The sequence below is a fragment of the Cryptomeria japonica genome, chromosome 8 (genome assembly GCF_030272615.1).
Source record: "Cryptomeria japonica chromosome 8, Sugi_1.0, whole genome shotgun sequence".
Taxonomy (NCBI): Eukaryota; Viridiplantae; Streptophyta; class Pinopsida; order Cupressales; family Cupressaceae; genus Cryptomeria; species Cryptomeria japonica.
In genome coordinates, this window is record NC_081412.1 from 404,072,052 (window position 1) to 404,088,780 (window position 16,729).

General features: G+C 39.5%; 1 protein-coding gene across 2 annotated transcripts in view; it reads left to right on the forward strand.

The window, feature by feature from the left end:
- LOC131079464 (uncharacterized) overlaps positions 1 to 16,729 on the forward strand; it is a 220,541-nt gene that overhangs the window by 185,077 nt on the left and 18,735 nt on the right. For both annotated transcript variants that reach the window (XM_058017429.2, XM_058017430.2), the window contains exons 5-7: positions 3,357 to 3,512; positions 3,620 to 3,859; positions 4,015 to 4,184. In XM_058017429.2, the coding sequence (XP_057873412.2) occupies positions 3,357 to 3,512; positions 3,620 to 3,859; positions 4,015 to 4,184 (566 nt within the window). The remainder of the gene's footprint in view (positions 1 to 3,356; positions 3,513 to 3,619; positions 3,860 to 4,014; positions 4,185 to 16,729) is intronic.

Below are 16,729 nucleotides of genomic sequence, written 5' to 3' on the forward strand. Positions count from 1 at the left end.
GTCACCAAGAGGTTCCCGTCGGGTAGTTGGGAGTTGGTCTATATATTGTTTGGATGGAACCTCGACAAGGGGGAGATTATGTATGGGTATATTTGGGATAAATCAATAAAGATATAACTCTTCTGGTCTAAAGTTGTTATCATTGCTACTTATGCTATGACATGTGAATGTACTGGTACTTGAATAATTGGTACGTGTGGAAACACTGTATTATCTGTGAAGCTCGACCAACCCTACATTAGGACTAAACACCTATGGTGTCCTGCTGATTATCAAAATTTTGTTCCCTGTTCAACAATGCCCTTCTACGTGTATAATATCTATGAGGACCACCTTCCAATGGCTATATACGAAATCTTTAACCCTCCAGGATGGCAGGATCAAAGCTCTGATACCACTATAAGAACTCTTGCAGGTTCTGACTTAAATTTCCATCTTTAGACACTTAGGAATTTTGTCAAACAATTCTCGTGCAACCTCCATGTACGCTAATCTGAGTTTTCAGTCTGATTTGTTTGCTGAAATGGGCATTGAATATGATTTGAACGCTTGCAATTAACACTACAATGACTAAGCAATGAACAAGAAGCAATTGCAACTTCTCTCGGTCATTTCAAATGCATATATCAGAAATTTTACATGTAAATGTGCACCTACAGCCAATTGTCATTTCCACAAACACTTGGCATGCAACTAACAAATTAACTAACAGCTGTAAATGCACTATGTATTCCCTCGATTATTCAATTGCTATTCACAATACATCACACCCGTATAAGCAAAGGTTTGAATGTTTGAACTTGATGGCGGATTACAGCATCTGGAAGTGTACAAACAGCAGCAAATTATTTGTCTGCACCTTGGAAGAGTGTCTTTATCTCCCTTAATGCAGCGTTTACCCTTCTCATATCATCACAACCCTTGCAGATTTTTGTTTGGATTTATTACAGCCTCTAAGACCAAAATTGTGGCTCCTAGGGATTGGCGCCACCTCACAGCCAAGGGACGATTTTGCAGAAGTGCAGCCCCTTGGAGTTAGTGCCAAACATGGGTACCATGGGATGCTTGAACTCGTTTCTCCAATCTGCAGATATTTTTCTTGATCAGCATAAACCACTTCGATTTTTTCCTCAAATAAGCACAATCAGAACTTTTGAATGAAGCTCTCCTCTTTGCCACAATTCGGTAGGTATTTCACTACTTCAAAGTGGCTACTCACTGAAGAATTGCACGTTCTCCAATGGTTGAAAGTCTGAAACCCTTGGCTTCTTCCTCTCCAGACAAATTCATCAATTTTCAATTGCATAATAATCATAATGGCTTCAATTCTCACGAGGCATTATATATTCTCCACAAGAAGTTCGATTTTCCTCCATAAATGCATTAATTAATATTAAGTGACATCTAATATTAAAAGTGCACCAAGTCATTTAATATTTGTCTTGATAATTGAGCCTCATTAATTAATTCAAAATGGCCCCATCTCATGATGCCACGACCCTCACTTAAGATTTTATGTTATAACTTAATATTATATGCCCAAAACCATTAATGTCTATTTAAACTAAATAAACGTTAATATCTCCATTATTACTCAACATTTTTTAGCGTTGTCTGAACTGGGAGCTGGCATGATGAAGCTGCATACAACCATTCCCCTTTACTAAAAACAGGAGGGGTCCATCTCTAACATCTCTGACTTACTATAAATAGTAAGTAATGCATACGGTGTCCAAATGTAGCCAAACGAAAGCAAAACCTACAAAGCTCTGACCACTAGAGAAGCTGCATCCCTCAAAGGACCCTCTAACCAACCTTATTAGCCTACGAGGGTCAGTAATAGGCTAATCCCACTGAATATCGTATGTCAACAGGAAGGGGACATCACATGTGCCCCTATGTACTATATTCATGGACTTTATTTACTATGGGATGCACTTGTGGATTAGCTTTAGCAACTTACTGATTTCGAAACAAAATCTCTTCTTGAGGCATGCACTTCAATGTAATTTGTAAATCTGATTTTGAAACCCTATTTCCTCCATTTGGGATTAGACCTATATATGTGATTTCAAAAGTAACCTTGATTTTTCTTTTTTTGGTCCTTATTAGGTGACACTTGACAATGCAATTTTTATTCAAAAAAATGAGTGCACATAGAAAAAGATGACAAAAACAACATAGAACAATGGGATGAAGTTTGAAACATGACTTTTTGCTTTGATGGAAACATGGGTTTTTAGCTTGAATTTTTTTCATCATATCAATTTTTTTTGTATAAGTACAACACTTACATATGAAACCATTGATTCTTAATTAGTTTTAGATTTGGATGCCACTTAAGGCATTATTCTTCAACTAGGCTCCATTATTTTTTATAACCCATTGATTTTATTAAGACCTTGGAATGTAACAAAAATGCATTGGTGAAAAAGGCATTAATCTAAATCCATATCCACAACAAATTTGGAAATGTTGTTTGTGACCTTACTTAGGTGACACTTCACACAGCCAATCACCACTTTGTCTAAAAATTTAAAATGTTTGGATTGAAGCTCTTAGTATCCAATGAAGGGTAAGAGTTTCTTATTTAGAATAAAATGTAGAATCTTAGGATCAGCATCAACATTGGCTTGGGATAACCCTTTCTCAATGCACGAGGAGGCAAAGGTTGATGCCTTTGCCCTCGGATATTTTGTTAAATTGGATGCCCAAGTTAGCAACAGACCAAAACAGAGGCTTTTCTCCATAACTTCTGCAAATTCCATGAGTACCAACCCTCCATCCCTTAAGTGCTTCCTGTTTTGTATTGCCTCATTCATTATTGAATCATTTTAAACACAAGTCAGCAGTTCTCTCAATTTTCATTTCAATAACACTGTTAATCTTGAACTCTTAGAAGGAAAAGATTCTGATGGCAGGAAAGTTTCAATTCTACAATATATTGTACTAAACACTGGAATTAACTTCCTCTCCACATGATGCAATCTTTCTTGCAGCTTATCAAATTATCAGAAACCTTTTAAACAGCTCTAGGTTTTAGTGAGGTCCTCAAGGTGTTCCAAGTTATATCTCTTTTTTGAAGGATGATGAAGGGTGATAGTGCCAAACACTTTCAACCTCAACTACCAATACAAAAATTTTCCATTGAACTCTTTCATAGTAGAATTTAGTTCTTTGAAGAATGTCTAATTAGTTTAAGTACTGAATTACAAGTCTACATGTCTTCCACAAAATTCTAGATGAGAAAATTGATGTTAATATGGTCTTCTAAGATGTTGACAGTGGGAAAAATAATCATATATCCTATTGTTCTGTGGCATCTTCTTTGAACTATCAGATTTATTTCTTTACAGGAACAAGTTGCACAAGCGATTTATTTAAGAGGAAGTGCATTCAATCATTCCTGTGATCCTAACGTCCATGCTTCCTTTGTATCTCGAAGTCTTCTAGTTCATGCAATCAAACCCTTAACTCCAGGATCACCACTTGAATTATGCTATGGTCCACAGGTACATCAGTTCTTCAAGTAACATGCACGTGCAAACTTTACTATCATTAGCACTAAGTAATTTTGGACTTTCTCAACAAAGTGAAAATTGGCTTCCATTGTTGTCAGGTGGGAGAGTCTGGGCTTGAAGAGAGGCAAAGATGGTTGAAAAAGCGTTACTTTTTTGTATGCAAGTGTATGGGATGCTCAGAGTTGAACCTTTCAGATCTTTATTTTTCATCATTTCGATGTGCAAAGGACGATTGCCAAGGAGTGGTTTTGGATAAAGAAATTACTAAGTCAGAGAAAGTGATTGGAACTGATGTTGTACCACATGTCAGTGTATGTACAAGGGACCTGACATTACCTGTAAGTTGATTACATTGTTTGGCTTTTTCTTCTTTTTATGGTGTGGCACTTTATAGCCATACTGCTTTAGGATATCACTCTTCAAATTTGGAAACATTTAATGGGAAGTTAATGGTAGTTATTGCAATCATACTAAACAAGATGCATTATCGTAGGCTGATGAGCAAAAGCAACAGTCAATAAATGCAGTTGCCTCTCTTCTTATTGCACCAGAAAATGTGAGCGTGAGGCACATTAATCCTGGTCACTGCTTGAGGTGTGGATATCCTGGTGATCTAGAAAGAAAAAAGAAAGTAGCAAACTGGAGTTTGGAATGCATTAAAAGGTAAAGATGGGACAATACTTACCTATGCAATGTATTCATGACATATAGTCAGCCTTTACCTGAATGATATTCCTTGTCATAAAATGTTTTTAACAGCATCTTATGCTTAATGATGTATTTTTTCTTGTATGCTATTATTGTATATGGGAATCCTATTCAAGCTACATGCATTCCCATCACAGTCATCATAAATAACACACAAATCTGAACCGAACAGTTTAAATTTGATATTTATTACATACAGGACATGGTAACTAGTACGATCCAATAAAGAACACACAAACTTAATCAAATCAGTTACATATCCAACATTTCAATCATAGAAGGGAACACACAAAATTCAAAAAAAAAAAACTATATTTGGGAGTAAATAACATCAGGTTGCAGCAGATGTTTTCTGTTTAGAATCAATTATGGCATCTCCACCACCCATACCTGCAGAGTCAGGTCAAGGAAATCGACGAGGACCCTCCCTCCCTGAAGTCCTTCACCCCCATATTTAAATAATTCTAACATGAAATGGAATTCTAACTCGAGCCAGGCTAGAACATTAGCTACCTTTTAATGCCTCTCTGGTTTGCCCTTCTAAATACATATTTATTGATGTGGATTTGGCATTGTGCCTATGGTTCTACTATATGTGGACTGGTGTTGTGGACTTATTGTCATGATGTGACCCTTTCTATAGATGCTGAGTTGCTCTTATGGATGCTTTGTTGCTGCATGGTTGCTCCTGGGTTCCTATTTTATACTTTGCCTTTAAATGTGTTATGTTCTCATCATGGCCTAGTTATGTGTTAGATTGCTTCATGGTGATCATGATTATGTTGTTGCATTGAGATGTGTGCATTCTTTCTTGTACCTGGATGTGAGAACTTGTGTATTGTGATGGATTATGTTCATAAGTATGATGAGATGTGATGTCTTACCTAATAAGACCTTAAATCTATGGATTTTGTGTTGTCGCTAAATATGGTTCAATTGTGATTTTAGTTCTGAGATGCTCATCAAGATAGATTAATAATGTGATTCTGGATTTCCATATCTTGAGATGTTGATACTAATATTGAAATGTAATGTTAATCTGATTTATTAATTTAAAGTGTAATTAGTTATATTTAATGCTATTTCATTTTTTTAAGGTGTTAAATGTTTAATGATGCAGTTAGGTATATTTGTAGATTTAGTGATTTACTAAATTCATCATGATATGATTATATTATGGTGTACTAAGGATGACTAGGATGTTGAACCCAATTGGGGAATATATTTATGGTCTTTGGCTATAATAAATGCATGTGTATGCACAAATATCTTGTTGTTTTGGGTGGTTGCATGTATCAAGCATCGAGTCCACCTACCTCCACAAGTCAAAGTGTGCCCTTCCCCAATGGTGGTTAACAAGAGACCACACTAGCCAAAATATCTCATAGCCAAAACCCATTGTACCTCGTAAAGGGTGATTTCTTTGTATTTTAATGTTTGAACCCCAACTATCACAGTTGGTAGTATTCGGATAATCAGTCATCATGTGTAGTCGGCTCATGAAGAGTGTTTGAGAATTTTGGCTTGATTGCAATTTATCGCTTCATTTAATTATATGTCAATGATGTTTTTTCATTATTGTGGCAATTTAATAATTAAATGCTTTACTATGCCTTATATGTATTTAAAATGAAGGCAATTGCCTAATCTAAGGTTTGGGGCCTTTTGGGAATCTATAGATATTATTTAATTTTAATCATTTGAATATTTTTAATTTGGGGAATAGTTGTTGAGTTTTAGTTTAATTAATTGGCAATTTAATGGTTAGTGTTTAAATATGCCTTATGAGTATGCAAAATGTTGGTAATTGCATAAGTTGGTTTTTGAGGTTTATTTGGAAGAATTAAATTATAATTTAATTTATTATTTTTATATTTCATTTCAAAAGTGAGTTTTATAATGAGAGGTTAGAAGCTATTTTGATACTTAGTTTAATTTTTCACTTTTGCTCTCCAAAAAAACTCTCCTACATCCAAATTTTGGGGATTTTTGTTGGGAGAGATCTATTGGGAAGATTTTTATGGGTAGGAGCTCAATGGATTTGTCTTCATGAATTCCTCTTGTTGTCCAAAGGATTTGAGCTATGATTGGGTTTGTGAAACGATTTTGAATTTTGAGGTTGAGGTAGGAAGATTTTGATTTCTTCCTATTTTCTCATTCTTTTTGATTCAAATTTGTTTCTTTGATTTAGTAATATGATTTAGAACATTACTCCAATTTGGATCAAATGGTTTTATACATTCTATAATTTGTATTGATTGAAAATCCAAAATGATTCTCTACGGAACATGATGGTGCCAAAATTAGTTTGAATGCATGAAAGTGAAATTTTGTAATGTACCCAACCGTACGGTACCCAAATTTCCACCGCATGCCACGTACCACTGTGATGTACCAGCACTCTCTACGACACAGTACCCAAGGGAAGTATACTCAAGGGCAAAGTACCCAAGGGAAGTATGCGAGGGAAATACCCGAGGGCAATTACCGAGGGAAGTACTTGAGGGAAGTATACCCGAGGGCAAAGCACCTGAGGGCAATTACCGAGGGAAGTACCCGAGGGCAATTACCGAGGGAAGTACCCGAGGGAAATACTTGAGGGCAATTACCGAGGGAAGTACCCAAAGACAATTAACGATGGAAGTACCCGAGGGAAGCAAGTACCTTCGACACCTTCGGCCCTGAATCAACGACACTCGACACCCTTTGGCACACTTCCAAACACTGTATGACAATATTACTGCCACTTAAGGATCCAATCGTAAATAATTTCTCCGTCGATAAGATTATTGCAGATACAAGAATGACTTATCAACACAGAGTATACACCAACAACATTGAATGGCCAAAAACTAGATATTTGTAATTATATTTCCACACGGTAGAGATAGATCCGACACTGTAGTACCAAGTGAAATATCAAAGATGATATCTCCAACGACAGACTAGGGTGGCTACTAGCCACCGAAATTGCGATTACAGAATAGGGAGGATCTTGCACCTTCGAAACTGCAACAATGCCAAACTCCAAATGGAATTCGCAAATACAAAGAAAACAGCAAATTCACCATACCTACAACTATGCCAAACTCGGCCTTATAAATGGGCTCTAGGAAGTTTCTCGAAGGGTTACAAACAGGCGGACACCAAAAGTTTATGACTAACTAATTAATAAAAAGGGCCCGAAAGATATTATTAAGTACGGGGCCATACAATAATTTATTTAAATTCGACTATTTAATTATATCGGGGACATTACAGTCCTTCCGGCCCAAGAATTGCTTGCCCTCAAGCAATTGCAAACTTGAATGTTCCAAGATCTATTCGCTCTCCTATGTGGCGTCTTCAATCGGCAGGTCCTTCCATCGGACAAGGTACTCCTTAATGGTGCGTGACCTCAGCTTTTTCTCTCTGAAGTCGATGATTTCTACGGGCTCCAAAATAAGTTTTCCTTCATCATCAATGGGTGGGAGTTCCTCAGAAACTGTGACACGTTGTCCGACTGCCTTTTTAAGGCATGAGACATGAAAGACATTGTGAATCTGACTTCCCTCGAGAAGCTCCAACTCGTAGGCAACTTCACCCACCTTCCGAACCACCTTGTAGGGTCCATAGAAGCGCGGTCGCAACTTCTCGACACCACTTTTCTTCAAGGGCAATTGCCTGTACGGTTGTAGCCGAAGGTAAACTAAATCTCCTACCTCAAAGCTCCGCTCAACCCTGTGTCGATCGACATACATCTTTTGTTGGTTCTGAGCCCTCTGCAAGTTGTCCTTGAGAGACCTTAGGATATCCAAACTTTCCTGCAACCAATCCTTGGCTCTTGGTGCATGATTGTCGCCTATTGCCAGATCCACAAAAGAAGAAGACTCATACCCATAAAGTGCCTTGAAAGGTGACATACCTATCGACATGTGATGGGTAGTGTTGTAATAGTGTTCTCCAAGGTGCAACCAATGGACCCATGTATTTTGTTGTGCTGAAAACTAGTTCCTGAGGTAACCCTCCAGCCATTTGTTCACAATCTCCGTCTGACCATCCGTCTGTGGTTGGTAGCTTGTGCTCAGTGACAACTCCGTTCCTGCCAACTGAAATAACTCCATCTAGAAGGTGCTGAGGAAACGGCTATCCCTGTCACTGACTATGTTCCGAGGAAGACCATGCAAGCGGAACACCTCCCAGAAAAACAACTCCGCAACTTGTGCTGGTTGGCATCCTGTGGGAATGGCAAAGAAATGGGCATATTTAGTCAAACGGTCCACCATGACATAAATGCAATCTCTCCCTTGCATGTTCGGAAGCCCAGTGATGAAATCCATCAAAACGCTCTCCCATTTCTGTCCAAGTATTGGCAAGGGCTGAAGTAACCCTGCGGGCAGGGTATGCTCGGATTTATTCTATTGACAAGTGGAACACTCTCGTACGTACTGTAGGACATCATCTTTCAGTCCCTTCCAGGAGAACCTCTCCCGAACTTGCTTGTATGTCTTGAGGTACCCTGGGTGACCTACGAGAGGCGAATCATGAATTTCCCTCAAATTCTTCTCCTTCATCTTCGATTCAGGCACCAAATAGAGCCTATCCTTGTAGTAGATGATGTCGTCAATCACCTTGTACCTATCATCTTGTATCTATCCATCCATCACCTTGCATGCAAAAGAATTCTTGGAGTATTCTACCAGCAGATGTGCCTTCCAATCTGTTGAGATCTGCGACGACGAACATATAGTGGGTCTTCTTGACAGGGCATCGGCGACCACATTATTCTTGCCCTTCACATACTCAATATCAAAATCATATGCTTGGATTTTTCTCACCCATTTTTGTTGCCGCTCGTTCAAGTCCTTTTGTTCCAAGAAATATCTCAGACTGTTGTGATATGTCTGCACAACAAACTTTGCTCCAACGAGGTGTTGACGTGTCTAAAGTCGTGTTGCTACAACTCTCTCCAATCATTGCTAAGTATCCTATCCTCTCTTGAGATAAGGAAATCCCTAATGCTGTTTTAGTTGATCAACGGGGATGACCTCAAGGTTTCGATTGTCAGGTCTTGACTACAGGATAGCTCAACAGTTGATGTGTTTTGTTGGAAACACAAAGGGGACTTACGGTTAGACAGAATTGGTTTCGCACAAGTTCCCTAAGATCTTACAGTTTGATTTCATTAGATTTATCTTCGATATGATGCTGTTCGGACTTCAACTCTGGTAAAAAAGGGGAAAAAAAGGAAGGGAAAAGAGGGAGAAAATGTCTAATTAATCTACCTAAAAATAACACCTTCAAGCTAATAGACAAAAATCTTGCAATAATCAAATTTTAATTCGCCAACAATTCGCACTACATAAAATTGATGCAATCTCCAAAGGGGAAACAAATTTTCAAGTTTTTAAAACATAAACACTAAATTTTAGAGATTCATACATTTCATGTTCAAAAAACCGAACTAAGCATATTAATAAGTTCAAACTAACCATGCAGAGGAACTGGCAATCAACCAATCCTTAATGGTATGAACGAAAATTTCTATCAGATATCAACTTGCACATATTATTTTGTAAAGCAAAATGCATACATAAATTTAAAGAGTGAAGAAATAGACCGTGCACTCACATGAAACAGGAACAGCTTTAATTTCCATTAAGTCTTAATATATTTCTGCAGAGCTTTTGCAACAATCTACAATTTCTTACTAAAAAATAAAAGAGAAACCAACTCCTTTATATAGGGTTTCAAAACAAATGAATGGCCAAGATTAAACTTAAACAAGTGGCCCAAATTCATCCCTTAAAACAAGGTTGCCCATACCCATAAATGGAAAACAAAATATCAACACCAACCATAAAGTAACTAATAACTACCAACTACCAAACATAAATCTGCTCCAAAAAGTGTACTTGCACGGAGCTCAAAAATTTACAATGACTTTGGTAGTTGGAAAGAAACTTTATGTTGAAAAAGTGCACTTAGAATTTGAAAGAATCAGATATTCTCAAGAAAGCACTTTTTCCTTCTCCGAGGTGGACTTTTTCTCCAAAAATTCATCCTCTTCATGCAAGTAACCTTTCCAGATGTCTCAGTGTGCCACACGTTCTTCCCGAACATATTCTTGAAATTTTATACAAATGGGGAACAATTCCTCATTAGGAGGAAAAGGAGGATTGCGCATTTTGAACTGTGTGCCTTCAAGATGAGAGTCGACTATCCCTAGCTGCTCGCGCCAATCAGATTGTTGATCTTTGAAGCGCATAATGTCTGTATGCAGCTTGATGATGCACTCTATGTCCTCCATAGAGTATGTAGTTTTATCGGGCTTCAACCTGGCATTCCATCGTGATACTACATCAGCATCCTCCATGGTATCCGTCCAGCCAATGACCAATGCCTTATGGATATTTTCACCTCCATTTTCTATATGGGATAATTCCATCTCACATTCCTCCCAAATTTTATTAACGATGTCCGCCATGTCCATCTTCATCCTAACAATCCAATACCACTCTTTCAAAGTACTGACATTATAGGGATCTAAGATAGAATGTAGTGCCGGAATCCGAGTGAGTCCAGAAAAGAGCACTCATGAGTGGTTGAGATAAGGCAATCACTTCCTGAATTTTGGTGGACTCCCTTTGTACCTCCAGCATCTTTATCTGTGCTGCTTGTATTTTGATTTTTACATCAAACCAAGGATGAAAAAATTGTCAATAAATCGTCTGAATCGTGATTTATCGGGAGTGAAAAGTTGAAACGATTTAATTTGCAAAAAAATCGCCATTGATTTTTGGGTAAAAATCGCATTGTTTTAAGAGGAAAAATCGTGATAAAATCGCAAGAAAAATGGCAAAAAATCTCGTTTTTTAATGAAACCCTAACCACGTCAGAGAAAATGCACGCAGTACACACCTGACGGGATTCGTGGCTTCGACTCTTCTACAACATCTATTTCAAATCAACAAGATTGGCTTCAACAGGATTTGCAACATCTATTTCGACGGGGTTTGATTCTACATGTAACTAGAGTAGTCGGTCCTCGTTCCATAGAATAATAGTTTTTCTTTTTTTGTTCAATGTTATATATTGTGTGCTCAATGCACTTAATAATGTAATTAACACTAAAACTATTAAAACAATATGAAATATTGAAATTATCCCATATAATTGAGTATGATGGCAGGAATAAAAAAAAGTAATTGGAAATGAAAAGGGGTGAGAAATAATTCATGTTTTGATATTTTCAAATGTTTGATAATTTTGCCAATTTTTTCCTGATTGTTTAAATATTTTCGGCCAAAAGATTTATTGTCAATTAAGATATTTACATCTTTGCTTTAAACACATCATCAATAATCCTCTTTCCTTTTACTTTAATGCCTCGGATCCATTCCTTGGCGGCCTTGGCAGTGTCACACACTCCTTCAAATTTAGTTGTAGTCTTTTGTGCTAGTGCTAATGGGGGAACATGGGATTCAGCGGCATGTTGCAACGGTCTCAACAGGTGATCTATGTATCCCTCAGCTTGCTCAGCACGAGCCCGGTACATATCTCTCTCAACGGTCATTTCATCGAGCTGTCTGAGCATATTTTACACGGAATCTTTGAATTCTTCCCTCTCCTGCTCTTTGGTTGGTCGCCCTATTGGGATAGTCATGACCTTGTAATCAACCATTGCAATTTGATCTGCTGGTTTGTCTGTAGGTGGGGTACCAATATGAATTGTGCGATTCCTTTGCTCATCTCGGGTAATCCTGGAGTAAGTCTTCGGCTTTTTCCTACCTTTGGATTTTATTTCTCCTATTCGAGAGAAGATATCCTCCAGGTTAATTGGTGGTTTGACAGCCGCTCTCTGCTGTGTGCAAGCTATTAACTAGTCTTGAGGGATGGTCTGTCCAGATGTAATTGCTAGATTCTTGCTCTATTCTTTGGAGGCCTCAACTAACTCACTGCTTATCCGTAATTGATCGGGCATAGGAGGAATGGGTGCAGTATCCAATCCTTTACTCATGGCTGAGTTCTCCCCCACCTCACTGAGCAACTGCTGTGTATCCTCTAGTAGTGATTGCTCTTGAGGCAATTTTGCAAACTTAAGTGTTTTCCGGCCTAAATCACTATTTTCTTCCTTTTCGGGCTAAAAGATGATTTTGTAAGTTTAACGATTTCGACCAAGATGGGAATTTTGTGAGACTTGGTCTTTATTATCTTTTTGGCCCTTTTGAATCACTTTCGTGATTTTCACTTTGTCTTTTTCGGCCTAAAAGCGTAAAATGTGCGATTTAAACCTTTTTTAATTTCGGCTTACTAGCCATCGTTGCAAGTTTTACCTCTTTCTATCATTTTCGGCCTTTTGTCTTCTTTTGCGCGAAATTGACTCTACTTTGCGAATTTTGGGTTATAAGCCGAGTTTGTGGGCTTTAATGAATTTCGGCTTAGAAGACAATTTTGTGAGCTTTTTTTTGACCGTTGCTTTGCTTATCACATTTCGGCCTATCAAGCCGATTTTCTCACTTTTGGATGCACTTCGACTTACAAGATCGATTTTGAACTTTTAACGACTTTGCACTTTGGTCTGGAGGCCGAATTTTGGGCCTTAGGGATTTTGAATTCACATTTTGGCCTTAGAGGCCGAATTTGGCTTTATATGGTTGAATTTCGGGTCTCAAGGCCGATTTGTTTGAACTTTCCATCATTTTGACCCTCTAGGCCGATTTTGAACTTTGGCTCACCTTTGACTCATTTTACTGATTTTAGAAAACGTTATGCTCATTCATCCTCTTTACTTTGCAATTTTGTCAAAAGGTACATTTTGTCTTGCCTCAAGCATTTTTGCTTCAAACCTTAAGCTTACTGATGCGCGATCTAGGTTTGGCAACATTTCGGGGTTTCACCTCAGGATTTTTCTTACTCAGGTAACCAATTGTCTCATCTGTTCAAGGCTTTCTTGTCAGCTTGGCAACCTGACTTAGATGCAAAATTTTGCTTCTCATTTTCAAGATGCAAACACTCCAGTACCTAAGACTTAGGCTGGTTCACTCTTGAGAAGGATCATCTCCTTTCGTCTAAAATTTATAACCGCTGCACTCCTCTCTGTGAATTACCAGAACTCCCTACTCAGTACCGGAGAGAGGACAAGACGGACAACCCAAAAAAAAGAAAAAGTGGGGGACCTTGTCAACAACGAGGTGTGTGTGCAAGGCACAACACGAGGTACTGCCGAAACTTGGCTAGGGCGTGCATGATGGCGAGCATCTCCTTGTCATAAATGGAGTACATTCGTTCCGCTCTCGAGAGCTTCTGACTCTCGAACACGATGGGGTGACGATCTAGCATCAACACCGCTCCAATGCCTTCGGCCGAAGCATCGCACTCCAGGATGAAAGGGCGAGTGAAGTCTGGCACTGCCAGAACCGGGCACGTACTCATAACTTCTTTCAACTTGTCGAAAGTGTGTTGCACCTGCGCATCCCAATGAAAAAATCCTTTCTTCGTCAAATCTGTTAGCGATGCACCAGGCTGTGAAAATCCCTTCAGAAACCTTCTATAATAGCTGTACAATCCAAAAAATCCACGCAGCTCCGAGAGAGTCTTGGGAGGAGGTCAGTCCAGAATTGCTTGAATCTTCTCCTGGTAAACTTGTAACCCCCAGGCACTGATGACGTGACCCAAGTATAGGATCTCAGTCATTCCAAACTCACATTTGGACCTCTTGGCATACAATGATTGTGATTCCATGATCCCCAATACTTTCTCCAAATGTCTTAGATGTTCCTCCCAGGTCTTGTTGTAGATGAGTATGTCATCAAAGAATACCAATAGGAACTTACGCAATTGCTTGTTGAAGATGTGGTTCATGCAGGACTGGAAAGTGGTCGGAGCATTGGTTAACCCAAACAGCATGACCAAGAACTCATAGTGTCTGTAATGGCAATGGAAGGTTGTCTTCTCCACATCTTGCTCCCTCATACGGATGTGATGGTAGTCGGAACGAAGATCAATTTTGGAGAAATAGACCGTGCCATGTGGTTCGTCCAGCAACTCATTGATCCTAGGGATGGGGTATCTATTCTTGATATTCTTCTTGTTCAGTGCACGATAGTCGACACACATTCTAAGAGTTTCGTTCTTCTTCTTCACCAATACCACCGAGGACGCAAAGGGGCTAGAGCTAGGTCGGATCCATCCTTTATTGAGGAGTTCCTGGATCATTTTCTCTATCTCTTCTTTGAACTTCTTCGGGTGGCGATAGGGTGTGGTGATAATAGGTTTTGCTCCTTCCTCCAACTCGACGGTGTGCTCAAAGCCTTGATGTGGGGGTATACCAGGTGGAATATCAACGAAGACCAAACCGCGTTAATTTAAAACCACATGAAGTTCCTCATCCTGGTAGTAAGTCAGTTGCCCTTTCACAGGTTTTGTCCAGATCAAGCAATGTGCTGCCAAGACGACTTCATCATGTCTGAAGATGGCTTCCATTCATTTGGCCGAAATCTCCCTCGGGCCGCCATTCGACATTCCCCTCAAAACCACCTTCCTGCCATCCACCTCGAATGAGAACTCCATCCTTTTGAAGCTCTACATGTACTGGTCGAGGGTTTCCATCCATTGATTTCCCAATATGACATCCATGTCATCCAAATCTACCACAAAGAAATCATCTGTCTCTGTGTAATTTCCCATGGTGATGCTTAGTTGCGGAACCAAGTGAGTGCATGATAGGAGATTTCCTCCCACCACCTTGACTTCGAACCCTTTGTGCTCTTCAGTACGCAAACCCCTTCGGGTGACGAGTGACGAGTTTATGAAGTTGAGTGAGGCCCCACTGTCGACCATGACTAAGACTCGTTGCCCTTGAAGTATATCACGTACCCTAAACACACTACACCTTGGGGTACCCGCCAATGTGGCAATGACGCCTCCCCTCCTTACCAGTGTGGAAATTCTCTCCACCTGGCTTTTTTCTTGTATAGGCTCTTCTTTTGGTGGCTCACTTTCCTCATGCTCCTCCTCGTCATCGAACATTACCTCAATATAATGAATCTTTCTTTTGCTCAAGCTTCAATGTCCCGACTCCCATGGCTCCCTGCAGGTGTAACAGAGCTTCTTCCTTCTGATCTCCTATTTTGTGGTATCATCCAATGATGACTTCTTTGGAAAGGTTTTGTTATCCTTCTCCTTCGAGGCAAAGGGTGGTTTGGCATGAGGAAAATTTATGGAGGAAGATGATGTCACCATGTCACGCGCCTTCTTAATCGATTCCGTGAGTGTGTTGGGATTGAACCCTTTCACCCAACCCTTTAGTGGTTCCATCAATCTGTCCATGAATAAAACCACCAATCTCCTCTTCGAGATATCTATCACCAACATGGACAGTCTCTGGAATTTTGTAATGTAACTGTCCACAAGCCCAGATTGCTTCAATTGAGCCAATTCCTTGAAGTTGAGTTCTGTATCCTTTCCATCGAAATGGTTTATAAGCTTCTCCGTGAATTCGGCATATGAAGTTATTTGATCGTGGTCGAGGGTGACCATTCCATGATGCCACCATTCATGAGCGACCTCTTCCAGGTGAGGTGTTGCAAATTTGATAGATTCATCTTCAAGCATCGGGTTGAGCTGGAAGTAGGTATTTGCTTTTTGTACACAAGCTCATGCCGAGGTTACTCCGGTCCCATCAAAGGATGACAAATTAATTTTACCAACCTTTCGTTTGATATCATTGTTGTAGTAGTCACGACTTCTACTGCTCGAGTATTTCATTCGGAGTTCAACATAATCCTTGAAGGATATGTCTCCCTCGAGATTTGCATCCCTCCAATCTTGATTCAGCTGCTCTTGCAACTCCTGGAAAGTGGGCTCTTGCTCCCCGCGGGGTGCTTCTGTTCTCTGGGGAAATGTCGGCATCAATGGTCGGGAATGGGAGTGTTGTGGGTTTAACCTTCTAGTGACCGAATTATCGCCTTCATCTCCCTTTGTTTTACCCACGGCCAATTGTCGCAATGTATCCTCCATGAGTTTTTGTCGTTGTTCCCCTCTGATCATTGTTTCGTTGAGTTGAGCTTGGCTTCGGGTTAGCTCCCTTAACAATGTCACAACTTCCTTGGCAGGATCCTGTGATTCCCCCATTCTATCAGTAGAACAATACCTCCTAGTGTACACCTGCATCCACTACTCGACAGGTTAGCAAGATTACCAGCTCTGATACCACTGCAATGTACCCAACCGTACGGTACCGAAATTTCCACTGCACGTCACGTACCACTGTGATGTATGTTGGGTGAATATTTTGTCACCAGCGTACTAATGACAAAACATAAAATTCAGACAACACTATGCTAAGAAATTAATCTCTCCTCTCATCAAGGGGAGGTTCCCTATGAAATTTCTCCTCTAATTAACAAGAAATTAAATTGGTGGGTTGGCGTTGGGCATATAACTCTCTTTTTTCAGAGTTTATGTATTCTCCCTTCGCCTAGTTACAGTTTCTCTACCTCTTCAGATATTCAAAGAAA